Source organism: Meles meles, chromosome 1 (genome assembly GCF_922984935.1).
Source record: "Meles meles chromosome 1, mMelMel3.1 paternal haplotype, whole genome shotgun sequence".
Classification (NCBI taxonomy): Eukaryota; Metazoa; Chordata; class Mammalia; order Carnivora; family Mustelidae; genus Meles; species Meles meles.
This window is the reverse complement of record NC_060066.1, coordinates 166,308,114-166,326,155: the sequence shown is the minus strand read 5'-3', so window position 1 is coordinate 166,326,155 and position 18,042 is coordinate 166,308,114. Positions and strand designations below refer to the sequence as shown.

At 37.2% G+C, this 18,042-nt stretch overlaps 1 protein-coding gene across 6 annotated transcripts in view; it reads left to right on the top strand.

Moving 5' to 3' along the window:
- Positions 1 to 18,042, top strand: part of PATJ (PATJ crumbs cell polarity complex component) — a 366,180-nt gene that overhangs the window by 64,399 nt on the left and 283,739 nt on the right. For all 6 annotated transcript variants that reach the window (XM_045999612.1, XM_045999585.1, XM_045999595.1 and 3 more), the window contains exons 15-17: positions 950 to 1,084; positions 6,232 to 6,393; positions 10,297 to 10,428. In XM_045999612.1, coding sequence (XP_045855568.1) covers positions 950 to 1,084; positions 6,232 to 6,393; positions 10,297 to 10,428 — 429 coding nt within the window. The remainder of the gene's footprint in view (positions 1 to 949; positions 1,085 to 6,231; positions 6,394 to 10,296; positions 10,429 to 18,042) is intronic.

Genomic DNA, 18,042 nt, shown 5'->3' with positions numbered 1-18,042 from the left:
CAGAGAGAGAGGAGGAAGCAGGCTCCCTGCTGAGCAGAGAGCCTGATGTGGGGCTCGATCCCAGGACCCTGATATCACGACCCGAGCCGAAGGCAGAGGCTTAACCCATTGAGCCACCCAGGCACCCCTGGGCTAGACTTTCTTAACCCTTCACTTATATCCGAGCCCATAAGAATCCTTCGAAGCCACCAGCATCAATCCTAGGATGGAATAATGATTGCTTTCCTTATTACATAGCCACCTTCCCCCACCTGGAAATTGTTCTCATTTAAGTTGGTGAGATGGAAAAGGAGTTCTTGAGTGAGGCATCATTCTCACAGCTTAGTTAAAAAAAAGTATGTAATGAGTCCATGTTTAGTGCCTGGTACTATTGTAGGGTCTGAAGTTACAGAGAGAAGATATAGACTTTGCATTCAAGCAGGGGGAACAATCAAAAAAATAGAAATTGTAGGCACAGTAGGTTATGAGCTGTGATGGAGATCTATACAAGGTGGTCTTGGACCCCAAACAGAGGGACATTAACTCAGATATCAGGAAGGACTTCCTGGAAGTAACACTGCCTTGGTATTCAAGTGTGAGTGGAAATTAGGTAATAAAGAGGAACTTGAATGTTCTGGGAGATGGGTGGTCCTACAGAAAAATAAAACCTGGAATCCATACTGGGAACTATAAGACGTTTGGAATATTTGATGCTTAGAATCGAAGGCAGGACTTTGTATATCTGTGTGTCCATCCCTAAGGAATCTGAAAGGAAAAGAGGAGTGAGAGCAAGAAGACAAATTATTCATATTTTATTGGTGGCTAGTTTCCCCATTATTGCCCTCTATTGGGGTCTTGATGATCTGACTCAAGAGGTGGGGCTTTTGTGTCAAAATAATACTTGATGGAGGATTAACAGTTGGATATGTCCTTGTCAGGTTTGATGTTGTTGCTTTGTGTTTTGCTACAGCTGCTGCCCATTCACACTCTGAGGCTTGGCATGGAAGTGGATTCCTTTGATGGGCACCATTACATCTCTTCAGTTGCTCCAGGTGGTCCTGTTGATACACTGAACCTCCTGCAGCCAGAGGATGAACTTCTTGAGGTGAAATTCATGAGAGACAAAAGACACAGGACAGGAATTTCTGAGTTGTAGGAAAATGTATTTTTACCAGAAATTCACTGAATTACATTACCGCCAATGTAATGTGAACTACTTATATTGAAAAATACTTGGGGACTACCTTTTCAAGTGTACAGCACAGTATTATTTTTTTATTTTTTAAAATATTTTATTTATTTATTTGACAGAGAGAGATCACAAGTAGATAGAGAGGCAGGCAGAGAGAGAGAGAGGGAAGCAGGCTCCCCGCTGAGCAGAGAGCCCAATGCGGGACTCGATCCCAGGACCCCAAGATCATGACCTGAGCCGAAGGCAGCGGCTTAACCCACTGAGCCACCCAGGTGCCCTATAGCACAGTATTGTTAATGATAGTGCCCAGGTTGCTTTAAGAGTAGATCTTAAATGTTCTTATCTTACACACACACACACACATATACACACACAAAACACACAAAATGGTAACCATGTGGGGCAATGCCTGTGTTTACTAACTTCATTGTGACAATATTTCACAGTATAGATGTAGCTCAAATCATCACATTGTACACCTTAAACTTACACAATGTTATGTGTCAATTTGATCTCAATAAAACTGGAGAAAATGAAATAAAATGAAGGTAGAGAAAAATACAGCCTATGTAATGGTAAAAGAAAATAGATAATGGGTTTGAGTTCATTTTTCCTATCTTTTGGGACTCCTGAGACTTTCTTTTGCTTACTTACTTAAGATTGAGAAAGGAGCTAATGTCCTGTTATAGTTTGATAGCATAATTGGGATTTTTTTTAGCAAAATTCTTTTTTAAGAGACGCATCCCTACCCCTTGTTTGCAGATGTAGTCACATTCACCTGTTGGTTTTATGGTTATTTCTAATAAGAATCAGGCTAGCTGGGTGACCTCAGGCTTATGTATTATTGACTGGTATTCAGATTGTCTCCTTGGGACTTGTGTCCCAACATGGCAGCCTCTGTGGGCTCACTCAGGCTCCCCAGCCTGTCTTCAGCTAGAACAATTTTAGAGCACTTCTGCTTTGACATGACCTTCTTGAGATATTTTGTTAGATTGGACAGTCCCAGAGCTAACATAAACACACAAACAGCATTGAATCCCCTAATTTTACAGACAAGAAAATAAGGCACTGATTTTTCCCCAATGTTATATACTCCCGGCGTGATGACTTTATGTTTTCTACCTCCCATTTCACTGTTTTTTTCCCAAATACACTACTGCCGAAGCCCCTCAACTTGGGTTTAATAGACTCAACCACGTAGCCTTAGCCAAGATTTGACTCACATGGGCCTTGATTGTAGAGATGTCTTTCTAAAGTTGATGTTTACTCAAAGTGAAATGACGAGGATAGGGAGATAGGGAGTGAAGGAAAGGCTTGAAGTCAGAAGAGCTGCCTCTGCCTTTGAATTTGCCACAGCTTCACAGTGTGTCCTCTGACACGTCACTCAGCTGTTGTGAGAGTTGTTTTTTCATCAGTAGAGGCCTGCCTCACTATGTTTTTGTGACCATCTAGTGGAATATCATCAATGTAAACTTTATTTTACTTTAAAGATTTTTTTTATCTATTTGAGAGAGCGAGTGTGTAAGCCGAGGGGTGCGAGTGTGTAAGCAGAGAGGAGCAGAGGGGAAGGGAGAGGGAAAGACTCTCCAGCAGACTCCATGCTGAGCATGGAGCCTGACCCAGGGCCCGATTTCATGACCCTGAGATCACGACCTGAGCCGAAACCGAGAATGCTTAATGACTGAGTCATCCAGGTGTCCCTTAAACTTTATTTTAACATACAGAGTGTTTTATTAGTTTCAGACATACAGTAATAGTGATTCAGCAATTCATACATCACCCTGCGCTCATCACAACGAGTGCCCTCCTTAATCCCCTTCACCTATTTCACCCATCCCCCACCCACCTCCCCTCCAGTAACCCTCAGTCCTCTGTAATTAAGAGTCTCTTTCTTGATTTATCTCTCTTTTTCCCCTTTCCTTGTTGAAAACACGTGTTGTTCGTTTTCTTTCTTTAATTCCACGAGAAAAATTGTATGGTATTGTCTTTCTCTGACTTACTTATACTTGCTAGCTCCATCCATGTCATTGCAAATGGTATGGTTCCATTCTTTTTTATGGCTGAATAATACTCCTGTGTGTGTGTGTGTGTGTGTGCATGTGTGTGCGTGTGTACCACATCTTCTTTATGCATTCCATTCATCAGTCAATGGACACTTGGGCTGCTTCCATAATTTGACTGTTGAAAATAATGCTGCTATAAACACTGGGATACATGTATCCCTTTAAATTAGTGTTTTCGTATTTTTTGGGTAAATAACTCAGTACTGTGATTGTTGGATTGTAGGGTAGTTCTATTTTTAACTTTTTTTCTTTTTAAGATTTTATTTATTTATTTGACAGACAGTGATCACAAGTAGGCAGAGAGGCAGGCAGAGAGAGAGGGGGAGGCAGGCTTCCTGCTGAGCAGAGAACCTGATACGGGGCTCGATTCCAGGACCCTGAGATCATGACCTGAGCTGAAGGCAGAGGCTTTAACCCACTGAGCCACCCAGGTCCCCCTATTTTTAAGTTTTTGAGGAACCTCCATACTGTTTTCCAGAGTGGCTGCACTCATCCCTGTAAACTTTAAAGTGTTATCTCACTGTGCGATATTGGCGGTATTATTACTATAAAAAGGCATAAACAATCTTTATGGGATAAGATGAATGAGGATTGAATGAGGTAATGTGGTGGGACAATACTTGTACAGTATTATGTACTCTGCAAATGTGTATATGTGTGTGCTTTCTAATCACAAAGTCTGAATAATTGGACTTGATAGCTCTTAAGAGGGTCTCCAGTTGGAGGGTCTAAGAAATACTGTGAACTCTAAAATAAAAATTGGCTTATTCTGAATAGCCAAATATAGAAATAGAAAAATCTCTCTAAAATGAGCCAAATAAACTCCTGAACCTAGAGAGAGAGAGAGAGAGAGTGTGTGTGTGTGTGTGTGTGTGTGTGTGTGTGTGTGTACTCCTTAGAACTTAAAACCAGAAACACAAATACGCTCTGGGGTTAGAACATCGTGCCAAGTCTCAGCCCAGAGCAGCTATTTACAGCAGCCATAAATCCTCTTAGATAGGAGTTGGTAATGGGAAACGTGACCAATCCCTTTAACAGTAGAGAGCAGTGAGGAGGACTACCAGGCACTGCTATAATAATTGGAGACAATTTAAATGAATAAATAATGAACTAAATAAATATTTAAATGTACTCCAAGATAAAAACCTGAAAAGTGGTTTTCTAATTTGTTGAAGTAGTTTGAAACACAAACTAAGACTTGCGTATGGGGTAGAATTCTTGGCTTTGGTTATATCCGCTTGCTTGCTTCTCCGTTTAGGGTATTGTGCATGTGGGTGATTTGAGAACTTGCTCTGTCTGTGGCACTCGTTGGCACTGGGGAACGTGATGTGGCCAGTGAAGGTTGACTTTCAGTTCTTTCGAGGAAAAACATTTATGAGCTGCTAAACTTGCTGTCCCCCAGATCCCTTTCATCCGTCAGAAAGTCTTGGGAGACCATCCTGACTTTTCCATTAGGACCAGCTCTCTGAAGCACATATGGGTCTCTTTACTCGGTGGTGATACCTCCGTAAATAATTAAGAGGAAGAGAGATGGTGTCTGGCCTGACAGCTAAGTTCTTGGATTTGTGGGCCCGAGAGTGGCTCCCAGGGATCATTGACTTTGGGCTCAGGTCACTGCCTCTGAGATGCTTGCAAAACCCACAATGCCGTATTCTTTGAGAAGGACAGATTTTGTGCACAGGTTTCTCCCAGGAAAGTTAGCCCCACCAGTGATCTGGACATTAGCACAGCACCTGTCAGAAATTGATGCCAGCCCAGAAATACCTTTAAAACTAATAATGCCACTGAACGCTCCCAGGAAGGTAGGAGTCAGGTGGGAAAAGACTGGTTCATGCCTGGATGAAGTTCATGCCTCAGCTTTTGGGGAGTTGCAGGCAGATCAGTTTTTAGTGGTGTTGAGTCAGAACTGAGAGAGCTTCTGGAGCTTAAGTCACATAGATAAAAAATTAGAATAGGTTTATCTTTCTAAATCATCTTTGGTGCAAAAATACTATTACTGTGCATTAAAACATGAAACTTAGATAATTTCACATTGATAAGCATTAAGCATTAGGAGTAGTTAGTTATCATTTTGTTCTTTTAAGCATTTGGAACACACATCTAACAGTTTGAAAACTGACACACCTCCGATAGTTGACCTATATAGTTGACGGCTGTGTGAGCAGAACATGTAAGAATAGAATGGATTTACATGTATTTCTTTTCGATAGATACTTTTTCTAGGATGGTCCTAAGCATCAGAGAGGGAAAAAAACCATAAGAGACTCTTAACTCTAGGAAACAAACTGAGGGATGCTGCAGGGGAGGTGGGTGGGGGGATGGGATAGCTAGGTGCCTGGCATTAAGGAGGGCACGTGATGTGATGAGCACTGGGTGTTATACGTGACTGATGAATTATTGAACACTATATCTGAAACCAATGATGTGCTATATGTTGGCTAATTGAATGTAAATTTTAAAAAAAGTTTATGGCATATGAAAGAAGATTGTGAAAAATGATGCTAAATTTTGACAGTTGAGTATCCTAGATTTTGTTACCTACACATTGTAAATTGAGTGGTTTTTAATTACAGCCTTAAAATTAGTGTTGATATCTATAGTGATATTTTTATAAAATGAAAAAGTAAAAGGAGGTGGTCTTTGGAAGGCTAGCAATGATATTTAGTGTGTTTAAGGAGAGATGTGTAGAAGTAGATGAGAGAATTCAAGAATTGGAGGGTAGAAAAGAGAAATCATGGAGGTGTGAGAAATTAGATCACTTGTAATCTACACACGTCTTAAACGTTCCTCACTAAATTCAGTAAAGGTTTAGCCTAAATCTTTATACATTTGATTTCTAGTGTTTTTAGTTACCACTAAAATAATGTGGTTACATTTGGACCCTTTGTTTGTGGGGAAAATAAAACCTGTTTTTATTTGTGTAGATCCATGTCAGCATGGGACTTTGGTTTTTTTCTCCAGGGCTGCTCAGTTCTGACTTCTCCCTTGTCTTTCTAGGTCAATGGTGTGCAACTGTATGGGAAGTCTCGCCGAGAAGCAGTGTCTTTTCTCAAAGAGGTGCCTCCTCCCTTTACCTTGGTTTGCTGTCGACGACTGTTTGATGATGAAGCTTCTGTGGATGAACCAAGGACCACTGAAGCCCCTCTTCCCAAGATGGAGGTACTGACGGAATATTCTGTGGTTCCCACAGGAACGAGATCCATCAAGAATGCCCTGATGAGTGTGTTTGGATATGAAAGGAGGGGAGAATTTTCCATCTTTTGACTATAGTAGCACTCAAAGGCAATAAAGCATAGCTTTACAAACCGTTACTTTTCATTTCACATCATAAAACTTTCATTCTTCTTCTTCTTCTTCTTCTCTTCTTCTTCTACTTGAACTGTTGGTGACATTAATGTGCATGCATTATTATTTTAGAAAACCTTTTTAATTTCCTGGGCTCATTACTTTAGACTACCAGTTCAACTCAGTTCACCCTAAGTTTAAGATGTTGGTGAGTGTTGAATATCTAATGGACTTCCTTTTTTCAGAGCCTTAGAAATATGAAGATCTATGACCAATTTCGAAGTGAGTAAAAATTGCTGTAAAAGCCTTCAGAAGGTCAGAGAATAAAATAACATTTTCTGTGCTCCTGGTACACTTTTTTTTTTTTTTTTAAAGAATATTGTGATTATGTAAACAGTTTTAAGCACATGCTTTGCCATCTTATGCCAATTGAACCTCATCTTTTATGCCACTTACCTACCCTACCCCACCCCCTTTCCAGACCCTTAGGGATTATAATTCCTTAACACCAGTTAAGTTTATTTCTTTATTTTTTTAAGATTTTATTTATTTGACAGAGTACAAGCAGAGAAAGCAGCAGAGGGAAAAGGGAGAAGCAGACTCCCCGCTGAGCATGGATCCTGATCCGGGACTCAATCCCAGGACCCTGGGATCACGACCTGAGCTGAAGGCAGAACCTTAACCAACTGAGCCGCCCAGGCGCCCCATTAACACCAGTTTAGATGCACAGAGCCTTCCGTTTACCTGCCTGTAGCCTGAGTTTCAAGATAATCGTGCCTCTACCACTTAATGATTGTGAATCTTTGAGCAAATAACTTGACTTTCTGCTCATATTCTTTTTTTTTTTTTTTTAAGATTTTATTTATTTATTTGACAGAGAGAGAGAGATCACAAGTAGGCAGGGAGGCAGGCACAGAGAGAGGGGGAAGAAGGCTCTCCCACTGAGCAGAGAGCCCAATGCTGGACTCAATCCCAGGACCCTGAGATCATGACCTGAGCCGAAGGCAGAGGCTTAACCCAATGAACCACTCAGGCTCCATATTCTTTCTTTGAAAATTGGGGATACTTATAGTCCTTTCTGCCCTCCTCAGTTTGTACGAGAAGGAAATGAAGTAATATGTGCCCAGCTGTTAGTGCAGTGCCTTGCCCATGAGAAGTGCTCAGGAGAGGTCTCCTATAGCTCTTGACTCCTCCAGTCCAGCTGTCTTTGTTTCCTGATCTCCTGAAGTACATAAGAGGCTAGCCCTGTCTCAGAGTCACAGATACTTTCATGTATTAAGCTTGCTTTTGCAAGAAAGCTCAGCCCCTATGAGCAGAGTCATATCTTAAAATTATTTTGTCTCTCAGTGTTTTTATTCTATACTGGGTGTATAGGAATTGTTTAGTCCTTTATTGATTGAGAATCTTTTTTTTCTTAATATTTATCTTCAGTAAAACATACTTCAAGGAAGGATTTTGAATATCACTTTTATGATTCTTAGTATCTTTACTAAAATTCAATGTGGACGAGGGCTTACCTCTAAAGATTGATAAAAATACCTTTAATCTAATCTTACAGGGTGTGTAAATCACCCAGCTTGCTGACTCAATGCTCCCATCAGTCATCCTTTACCACAATGGATAAACAACAGCTTTGAATTATTCTAAATGTCAACCTTGCTGCCCATTAGTTGATTGCTTTTCATTTTGTAAATACAGGAGTTATGCACAATTGATTGTATCAAAGTGATATATCTTAGGTTGGAGTATAATATCATATATACCTTGGATGCCTTGAAATTTCTATAAACTTAGGTTTTATGTATGTGCAGTTTCTCAAAATCCTGGTTTTCTTTACTGTCTTTCTTTGTTTCTTTTTTGTTTTTTCCCCCCATTTATCCCTGTTTCATTTTAGGTTCTTAAACTTTATCTGGTTAGGCAGCTCAGCCAGAGTTCTAATGCTCATTAATCTGTGAGGGTATTAAATGCCCCAGTAAAACATCAATCATATTGTATTAGCTGTAGGAACTTTACTTTTTATTGGAAGGTATAATGTTTTCTTTATAAATATCATTTCCTCACATCAGACTGATATATACAAAGGTTATTGATCCAGAACATCCCACTAATTTCAAGTTTTGTAATTCAAGAACCCAGAAATTGTTACCATGTTTAGACTCAATCCACCATGGATTGAGTATTGACTTTCCATGTCCTGTGGGGACAGTTTTGAGATCTGGACCAACTCTAATTTTTGAGATCTGGACCAACCCTAATTTTAAAAATGTTTTTGTACTTGCTGTGGTGCTTTACTCTTCCATATTAGAAGGGTCCCTCCTTTTGATTTCATTAAATGGATTTTCTTATGCAAGTCACTCAAAATTAAGTTCCTAGGAATGATGCACTTCGATTTTATTTACTGAGAGCACCCAGGCTTTTAAGAAGTCTACTTGTAAAAATTATTATTTAGCCTGTAATTTTATTTAAAAAGTTCCAAGCGGTGCGCCTGGGTGGCTCAGTCGGGTAAACATCTGCCTTTGGCTCAGGTCATGATCTCAGGGTCCCGTGATCGGGTCCCTGCTTGGTGGTATGTGCTCCCTGCTTGGTGGTATGTCTGCTTCTCCCTCTGCCTCTGCCCCTCCCCCTGCTTGTGTTCTTTCTCATTCCTGCTCTCTCTCAAACAAATAAGATCTTTAAAGAAAAAAAATTCCCAAGGGATATGCAGTCAAAGATGGATGATTTGTTAATGTTTTGGACAAATATGTATCAAGTGCCGACTCTGAGCCAGGATCTGTTGTGGGCTGAGTGGATAGCTATTGGTAAACCCCATGGTAGCCCACACAGGGTTTCCATTCCAGCCTGTCATTTTGTTAGTTGCTAGGGCTGCAAAGAAAACGAAGATAATCTTTGTGCTTCAGACAGAAGTTCACAGTATTTTGAGGACAATGAATCATATGAACACACAATATAGTGCTAAGAGTAGTACTAAAAACTGAAGATTGAAGCAGCTCTTCTTCCATGTAGGCGACTCATTGACTCATTATCATTTAGCTTCCTAGAGTTCCGCATAGCAGTGACTCTCCCTGAAAGGAGCAGGGAGCCTAGAATGGGGGTTTGGAGGTATGAAGTCAAGGAAAATAACCAAGGACTATTGGATAGTTTTGCTAACTTATGTCCTCCAAGATGAGATTTTCATTATTTCAACTCAGTGATTTTTTTTTTTAACCAGTTTTTAGACTTAGACTATTCCTAAGGACTTGGATTTTTTTCCACTTTATTTTTCTAGTGAAGTTTTTCTTGAAAACTTCTAGGAGCCAACAGAAGTGGTTTCTTTTGTGTCTTGTACTATCCTCTCTCTCTGTTGGAATCTTTCTGTCTTTCACTGTAATTATGAATTCAGGTATTGCTACGTAAATATCTTATAAGCTTTGATTTGTATGATTTTTTTCATTTTTTTCTTAAATTGCATATTTTTCCTTTTATGCTTCTAATGGGATGCATTGAAGTATAAGAGGTCAGTGTTAATATTTTGAATGAAACAGGTACTTTACATTTTTAAAAAATCCAACTGTATTGTATGAACAGTCTGCATTTTGAAGTACTTGAATTTTCATGAAGATCTTATACTAGAGTGTGTGTGCCCCAGTGCATGCCCTTCTGAAAAGATTAAAAAGATAAAGTATGCATGCCAAAGAGAATTCCCAGTTGGAGAAGAAGCTGAGAGATTCCTGAGATGTTAATTCTTTCCAGAATTGAAAGGACAATGTTTTGAAGCATTCATCTTCTTTGGTGTTTCAGGCTGACCACAGTGTAGAAGTCAATACTGAAGAAGATGATGATGGGGAATTAGCACTATGGTCTCCTGAAGTCAAGATTGTTGAACTACTAAAAGATCATAAAGGCTTGGGATTCAGCATCCTGGATTACCAGGTATAAGAATCTATATTGAGTTTTTGGAGAGATTTGTTTTAAAGGTATGTGAAGTAGTAATTAATTAAGGCACCCAGTAGGGAAAACAGAATGATTTGATATCTAATTCTACCACCCAGAGACAGGTGTTCTAATTTACATTGTTACCTTTGCATTTGGTAGCTTTCCTAGTGAATAAAATGGGGAGTGATACAATAATTGAACAGGGAGGGGAGCAATAGTTTTATGCCCATGGACACTTTTAGAGACTGGATTTGAAGAGTTGTTTTTTTTTTTTTATATGGAGGGATTTTCCCTCCTGTTTTTATTGAGATATATATATATTTTTTTATTGAGATATATTTCACATATCATAAAATTTGTAAAATTCATGCATTTCAAGCATGCTGTTTGGTTGTTTTTAGTATATTTGGAGTTGTGCAACCATCACCACAGTCTAATTTTAGAACCCTTTTGTTACCCAAGAAAGAAACCCATCCACATTAGAGTTGTTCCCAACTCTTATTCTTCTCTCTCCCCTTCACACGAAGGTTTTTATTGTTTTGCTCATTGGTTGATCTCAATGAGCTTGATTAAGTAGAAATGTTCTTTATGAAATTATATATTTATATTTAACACAGACCACATACTATTTATGTATTTATGTGTACACCAATTACAGCTAATGTCACTAATGCATTTGGGGGGTTGTGTGTGAAAGATCACAATAGGACTTCTGTATGTTGTATCAATTTACTGGTTTGCAGTATTTTTAGACCTGATTATCATGGGGAATTTAAAACTGTTGGCAAAAAACCTCTTCACTTTTAAGATGCATATTTTAATACTTAGTGCTGTCTAAACACATTGTGGTTTAATAAAGCAAAATGTACTCTATCAAAGCACATAAAATGCCAAGTGATATAAAAATCAATTTTTTAATATAATAAGACATTCGGGAACAGATTAAAAGAAAAATACTTTGAGCATTATGTAAGAACATTAAATTCCATATTTAGGTAGTATGATTTAAGATTACTGAAATAGATTGTTCATTTTTGCTGGCATATTTCTGTGCCAGATAACTCTGTGTTATTAGAACTTTTCTTTGGAATATTACTGAATTATGATTTGCTGATTGTAAATAATGCATATTTGGGGAAATACTTTTATCAAGAAGTACCAATCCTGTAAGATTCTAAAGTTTCTATATTGATTAATATAAGGGCATATGGGGGATGGAGTAACTGGGTGATGGACATTAAGGAGGTCACATGATATAATGAGCACTGGGTATTATATAAGATTAATGAATCACTGAGCTCTACCACTGAAACTATTTTAAAAAATTAAAAATTAAAAAAACTATTAAAAAATATAAGGGCATATAAAACAAGTTGTAGGTACCATCTCAATTTTTCTTCCCCAGTGTACCCTTAATATCTACCACATGATAAATGATAAATAAGTATTTGCAGAATGATTGAATAAAGTTTAAGTCTAAAATTAACTGGAAGTGAATGAATGCATTCAATGAGGTTTTTTTTTTTAACCATTTTGATTATAGGATTTAGTTTAGAAAACTCCTTTCATATGAAGTATTAGATATTCAGCTACATTTCCATTATGAGTGGAATGTATCTATATTTGCATTCTTATATAATATAATGGTTGCTCTTACCCTCTTAAATGACATTATGTGCAAGTTTTATATTTTGAATATTTCTCATGTTAAAGCAGAGAAGTGCTTTAGAAATAAAAACAAAAACAAACTTTAGTAAAGGAGAGAAAGAAAAAATTGAAAGTCCTTAAGAGATTAAATTAACCTCTAGTTAACAGAAGAATTCTTTTTTTTTTTTTTTAAAGATTTTATTTATTTATTTGACAGACAGAGATCACAAGTAGGCAGAGAGGCAGGCAGAGAGAGAGAGGAGGAAACAGGCTCCCTGCTGAGCAGAGTGCCCGATGCGGGGCTCGATTCCAGGACCCTGAGATCATGACCTGAGCTGAAGGCAGAGGCTTTAACCCACTGAGCCACCCAGGTGCCCCCAGAAGAATTCTTATATCAGTTCTGAGCTTTACACTTAAAAAAGAAAAATGGTTCCAAATACAGAAAATTTTTTTCTTCATTGTACTCCTATAGGTATGCCTTGAGGCATACTTTGGTTTTTTAAAATTTTATTTTTTTATAAGATTCTAAGTTTCTCCCCCCTACTCCTTATCTTCCTCATAATGATCATTACATACACTGTTTCTGCACAAATTATACAAAGTAATTTTGCTGCAAAAGAAGTAATTTTGCTTTGTGCTTCTCAGAGGACTGATAGAAAAATATTTCATTTCTGAAATGCTACTTCGATTCATATTAAAGCGCTCAATTTATTTACTTCTATAGCTAAACCTTGGAAGAAGAAACAATCAATCTTAAACTGAATTTTTTTCTTAAGTCAGTCTTAAGTACATTTACTTATAATTGTATTCACATTTTCACCATTTGTCAGTGGCATATAGAACTGTTGAACACCGTGACATTTAGATGACACATAAACACAATTTAAAATTTGGTTTTGGGCAAGTTAATTAATTGGTTATATTGTCCCTTGTTGTAATTAGGTAATAAATTCTAAAGTTCAAAATTTTTTTTTTTGCAAGGGCAGGTGAAGGTTTAGCAAAAGTCATGAAAGGCCATGTTCCTGGCTATTACTGTATTTGATGCATCCTGTATGAATTTATTAGGTAGCTGAAGAGGGCCAATGCAGATCCACCCACATCCCCTTTCCCCCAATTAGCACATTTAGAGTAAGAATACTCTAGAAACATTTTGGCCACAGGGAGAAAGTTTTAGGAGAGTGGGAGAGCTTCCAGGTTGTAAAGGGCTGCATTAGCAGTATTGAAGAGACTGAAAATTTACTTAGCAATATTAATTTCTCACTAACTCATTTTTCTCCAGATTAGTAAGAACTTCCTCAAGAACCTGACAAAATTATATACAGCATCTGTTTCATTGGTGCTTATGCAATTTCTTCATCTATAAAGTGGGGATAATGTCTAGCTCAAAGGATTGTTGTGGATTAATTAGGTTAATGTGTAAAGAAATAGGAAATGTTAACATTACTATGGTTATGTGAATATTGATAATCATCCAATTTAGAAAATAAACTACAGACGTCTGGATATTGTCCTTGAAGGTATAGCCATACTGCAATATATTTGAACCCTATCAATTCTTAGCTGTCTGGTTAGATTCGGAAAATTAGTAAGTAGATACTTTTGTTTAGTGAAATCTAAATTTTATTTTAAAATTACATTCTAAAACTCCTGATGAACCATAGGTGAATTATCCAGTTTTGGATTATGGGCCGGCAGTTTGCTTTTCACATAAATTGAACTGAACCTTAGGGAAAGATGAGTGAGCAGATAAAGGATCTTGAATTGGCCATGGAACTGTGGAGTGGCTGGACAGGTGAAAGTCTGAAAATTCAAAGAGCAAAGAGCAAACTGAAAATTCATTTTCATGAAAGGCATTTAAAATAGATTGGGGCAAAGGAGAAGGAGAAAGCAGCAGGGAATCATATTTACTATAACCTAGTAAACTATGGTTTATGCAATTTTTGTGTTAACAGTAAATATGATTCAGGTTGTAAGACACCTCATTAGATTTTAGGATAAGGTGATCATCGCATTATTGGCTCTGATTTGAATGAAGATAGAATATTTATTAGTCACAAATATTTCTAGGTACTGCTCCATGTAGTGGCACTTTAAAATCCTGCCCATATGTGTGCCATATTAGGAGGCTCATTGAGGGCACCTGGGTGGCTCAGTGGGTTAAAACCTCTGCCTTCAGCTCAGGTCATGATCCCAGGGTCCTGGGATCCAGCACCACATCAGGCTGTCTGCTCAGCGTCCCCCAACCCCTCTCTGCCTGCCTCTCTATCTACTTGTGATCCTGTCTGTCAAATAAATAAATAAATCTTAAAAAAAAATAAATAGAATGCTCTTTGGTCACTATAATGTCATACCTTATAGGACAGTGTCATGGAAAACAGCGATGTACATAATTTTCAAGAACATGATTATTATGGCTTAACTATGTAATCTGTAAGGAATACAAGACTTTAGAAATTTGGTTATAACTTTTTTTTTTTTTTAATATTTTATTTATTTGACAGAGAGAAATCACAACTAGGCAGAGAGGCAGGCAGAGAGAGAGAAGGAAGCAGGCTCCCTGCGGAGCAGAGAGCCTGATGTGGGGCTCGATCCCAGGACCCTGGGATCATGACCTGAGCCGAAGGCAGAGGCTTTAACCCACTGAGCCACCCAGGTGCCCCCTGGTTATAACTTTTTATAGAATAATTTCTTGCCAATTTCTAGATGTGGTTTTCGTATTGTGCTTTAGTTATTGTTGTCTTGATTATATGTAATGTCTTTATTCCGTGGAATATTACTAATACTGATCCTAATATTAACACTAAAACATACAAATTCAATACTAATAGCATAATAATATTTATTGAGTGTTTACAGTTTTCTGGCCACTGTTCTGATTGCTTTATGTATCCCTCACAAGAAGCCTGTGGAGCAGGTACTATTATTATTATCCTCATTTTTGAGGTGAGGAACGTGAAGCACAGAGATGTTATGTAACTAGTCCAAGTTCACACAGCTAGTATCTGGCAGAACTACAATTTGAACTCAAGCAGTCAGCTCCCAGAATCTGTGCTTTTAACTACCATATTATGTTGCTCCTTTCCTCATGAGTGCATTTTATTACAGAAGATTTTTGTACTAAATTTATTACAGCGGATCTTCCTTTTTTTCCAGCTTGTAAAAAAAATTCTGTATCTTAAGCACAAGCTGCTAGATAGTTTTTTCATTTTTAATGCTTATGTGAAAATTTAGTAAATATTAAAAATTAACATAGTGTGTTCAGATGCATTGTGTAAGAGCTAGTGTTTATTGCTTCAAATGAAAATAATTACAAATTTAAGAATCCTTAATTATTGCAACTAATTTGTTGTGGGCTAGTGTTCAGTAATGAAGCAATTATTAGGTAGTGTGAGTCTTTGATTTTTAATTTCAACTGAAAAGCTTGAAATAAATTTAGAATTGTCTGGATTTCACCTTGGGTTGACCTTATATATTAAACATAGCAAGTGGATATTTTCTGGTGTTTTGATTTATGTTGAACTTTGAATAACCCCTCATGATTATAATTTACTGGAAATGTTTGACATTAGCCAATTTTTGAACATTAGCCATGATATTGCCATTCTTAATACTTTTGAATTTTAGTGATGTAGAAGGTAAAATTTATTAACCAATAATTCTCTTCCCTCCAACATCCCCATCCTCATTTCTCCCCTCCTGATATAGACAGACTCAATTTTTGCCAAAGCAGATATTTTTAAAAGACTTTGAGTTTGTCTCCGACACCAAGATAGATAAAAATTAGAAAGCATTATAGTGTAGCCATTGAGACATGATTCATACGTAAATACTGTTAGTAACATTTTAAAAAAATTGTTTGAAAGACCAAAGACAAATGATGACTCACTAAGAACAATAGTGAAAATACTCCTCCCCATTAAAAAAAAAAAAAAAAGCAAAGCAGCAATTTATTTTTCTTGTAGCTCTTCAGAGTGGTTTGATAACTATCCAGTTGAACTCCTGGGACCTGATGATATTTAGGTCTCCTACTCCTCTGCCATCTTGTTCCACGGTTTATTTTTCTTAACAGAAGAAATGGGTTATAAAGCCCAAATAGTATGAATATAAAATATTGTAGTATTGCTAAGTCTTGGATATGGTATGCCTTACTATTTCTGACAAAAACTTAGTGTGCAGTTTTTGCTGGACTCCTTCCTAATTCCATTAGATAAATTCTTTTAGAAACATCTAAAAAGTTGTAGGAATAGATTGTGTAGATTTTATATATGTGGATTTTTTTTTTTAAGATTTTATTATTTATTTGACAGACAGAGATCACAAGCAGGCAGAGAGGCAGGCAGAGAGAGAGGGGGAGTCAGGCTCCCTGCCAAGCAGAGAGCCCGATGTAGGGCTCGATCCCAGGACTCTGGGATCATGACCTGAGCCGAAGGCAGATGCTTTAACCCACTGAGCCACCCAGGCTCCCCTAAATATGTGGATTTAAATTGACTTTTTTCTTATCGTATGTGCAGAATGACTTTCTCTGCTCATTAGAAATATATGTATATATGTCTTTTTTTTCCCCTAAGGTTTTATTTTTAAGTAATCTCTACTTCCAGCGTGGAGCTAGAACTCACTAACCCCGAGCTCAAGAGGCACATGTTCCACTGACTGAGCCAGAGAGGCACTCCTAGGAATGTTTGTAAAATACATAGTAAAGGGGCACCTGCGTGGTTCAGTTGGTTAAGTGTCCAACTCTTGATTTTGTCTCAAGTCATGATCTCAGGGTTGTGAGATCAAGCCCACGTTGGGCTCTGCACTGGGTGTGGAGCCTGCTTGAGATTCTCTCTTCCCTCCTCTAAAAAAATAATAAAAATAAAAATAAATCTAAAATAAGTAATACATACATATGTATAAAAATTCAAAGGTACATAAATTTATCCTGTGAAAAGTAAATCTGTCTCTAGTCCTTCACTTCTCCTAGATAAAAACTCCTGTTTTTCTTTTTGTATGTCCTCTCAGAGAGATATTATACATGCACAATTATAAAAGTAATATTTTTCTGTTGCTTAATGGTTTTTAAAAATTTTTTACACATAAATGGAATATGTCATACATAAACACTTTACTTTTATCTCAATTATATGTTCTTTGATTTTAGTATTTATAGAGCTATTCTATTCTTTTTAATAGTAATTCTTTTTAATAACTGCATAGTATATTACTGTTGATGTGCGATAATTTATTTAACCAATCTCCTGTACCCAGTTAGTGAGTATTTCAGATGAAGCTGTATTGGAGATCTTTGTCCTACTCTTTTGTAAAAAGGTGGAAATAATTCTTGTGATGAATTCCTAGAATTGCTTATCACATGTCTTTTAAATTTTGGTACATTTTTACCAGTTTGCTGAAGTATAACATTTGTGAGACTCGTATATTTAAAATTGATGCCTTCTATTACAGTGTCATTTCTTTAATTAGATAATTCTCTTGGAAAACAATGTGTAAGCAGATACCTAATTCATGAACTTGCTAATGGTTTTCCATAATGTGGACAGATTAAGTGATAGCAATATATAACTATCCCTTTGTTTCAGATTTATATTGGCATTAATTAATTTATTGATCTTTGTAACTAAGAGGGCATGGTCCCCAAAACTCTATTCCTATTTCTTCTGCCAGTTTTAATCTGCCAGTTTTAATCTTGGTTATCAGAAAATTGAGTTTATAAATGAAAGAAATTGAGGGTTTTAATTTTTGCTAGTTTTGATGGATGCTACTGCCAGTGCACAGTGTTTACTAACTTGTGGAAGCCCAATATTGTTATGTTCCTGTTAGCTGATTCGTTCATAGAATCTAAGATAGAGGGATAGATAGGTATTAACATAATTTTAGGATATAGTAGTAATATTAGAAAGTCAAATACAAACCTATACTATTTCCAAAATCTAAGACACAGAGGACAGTCATGTGTTGTGGGGTTAC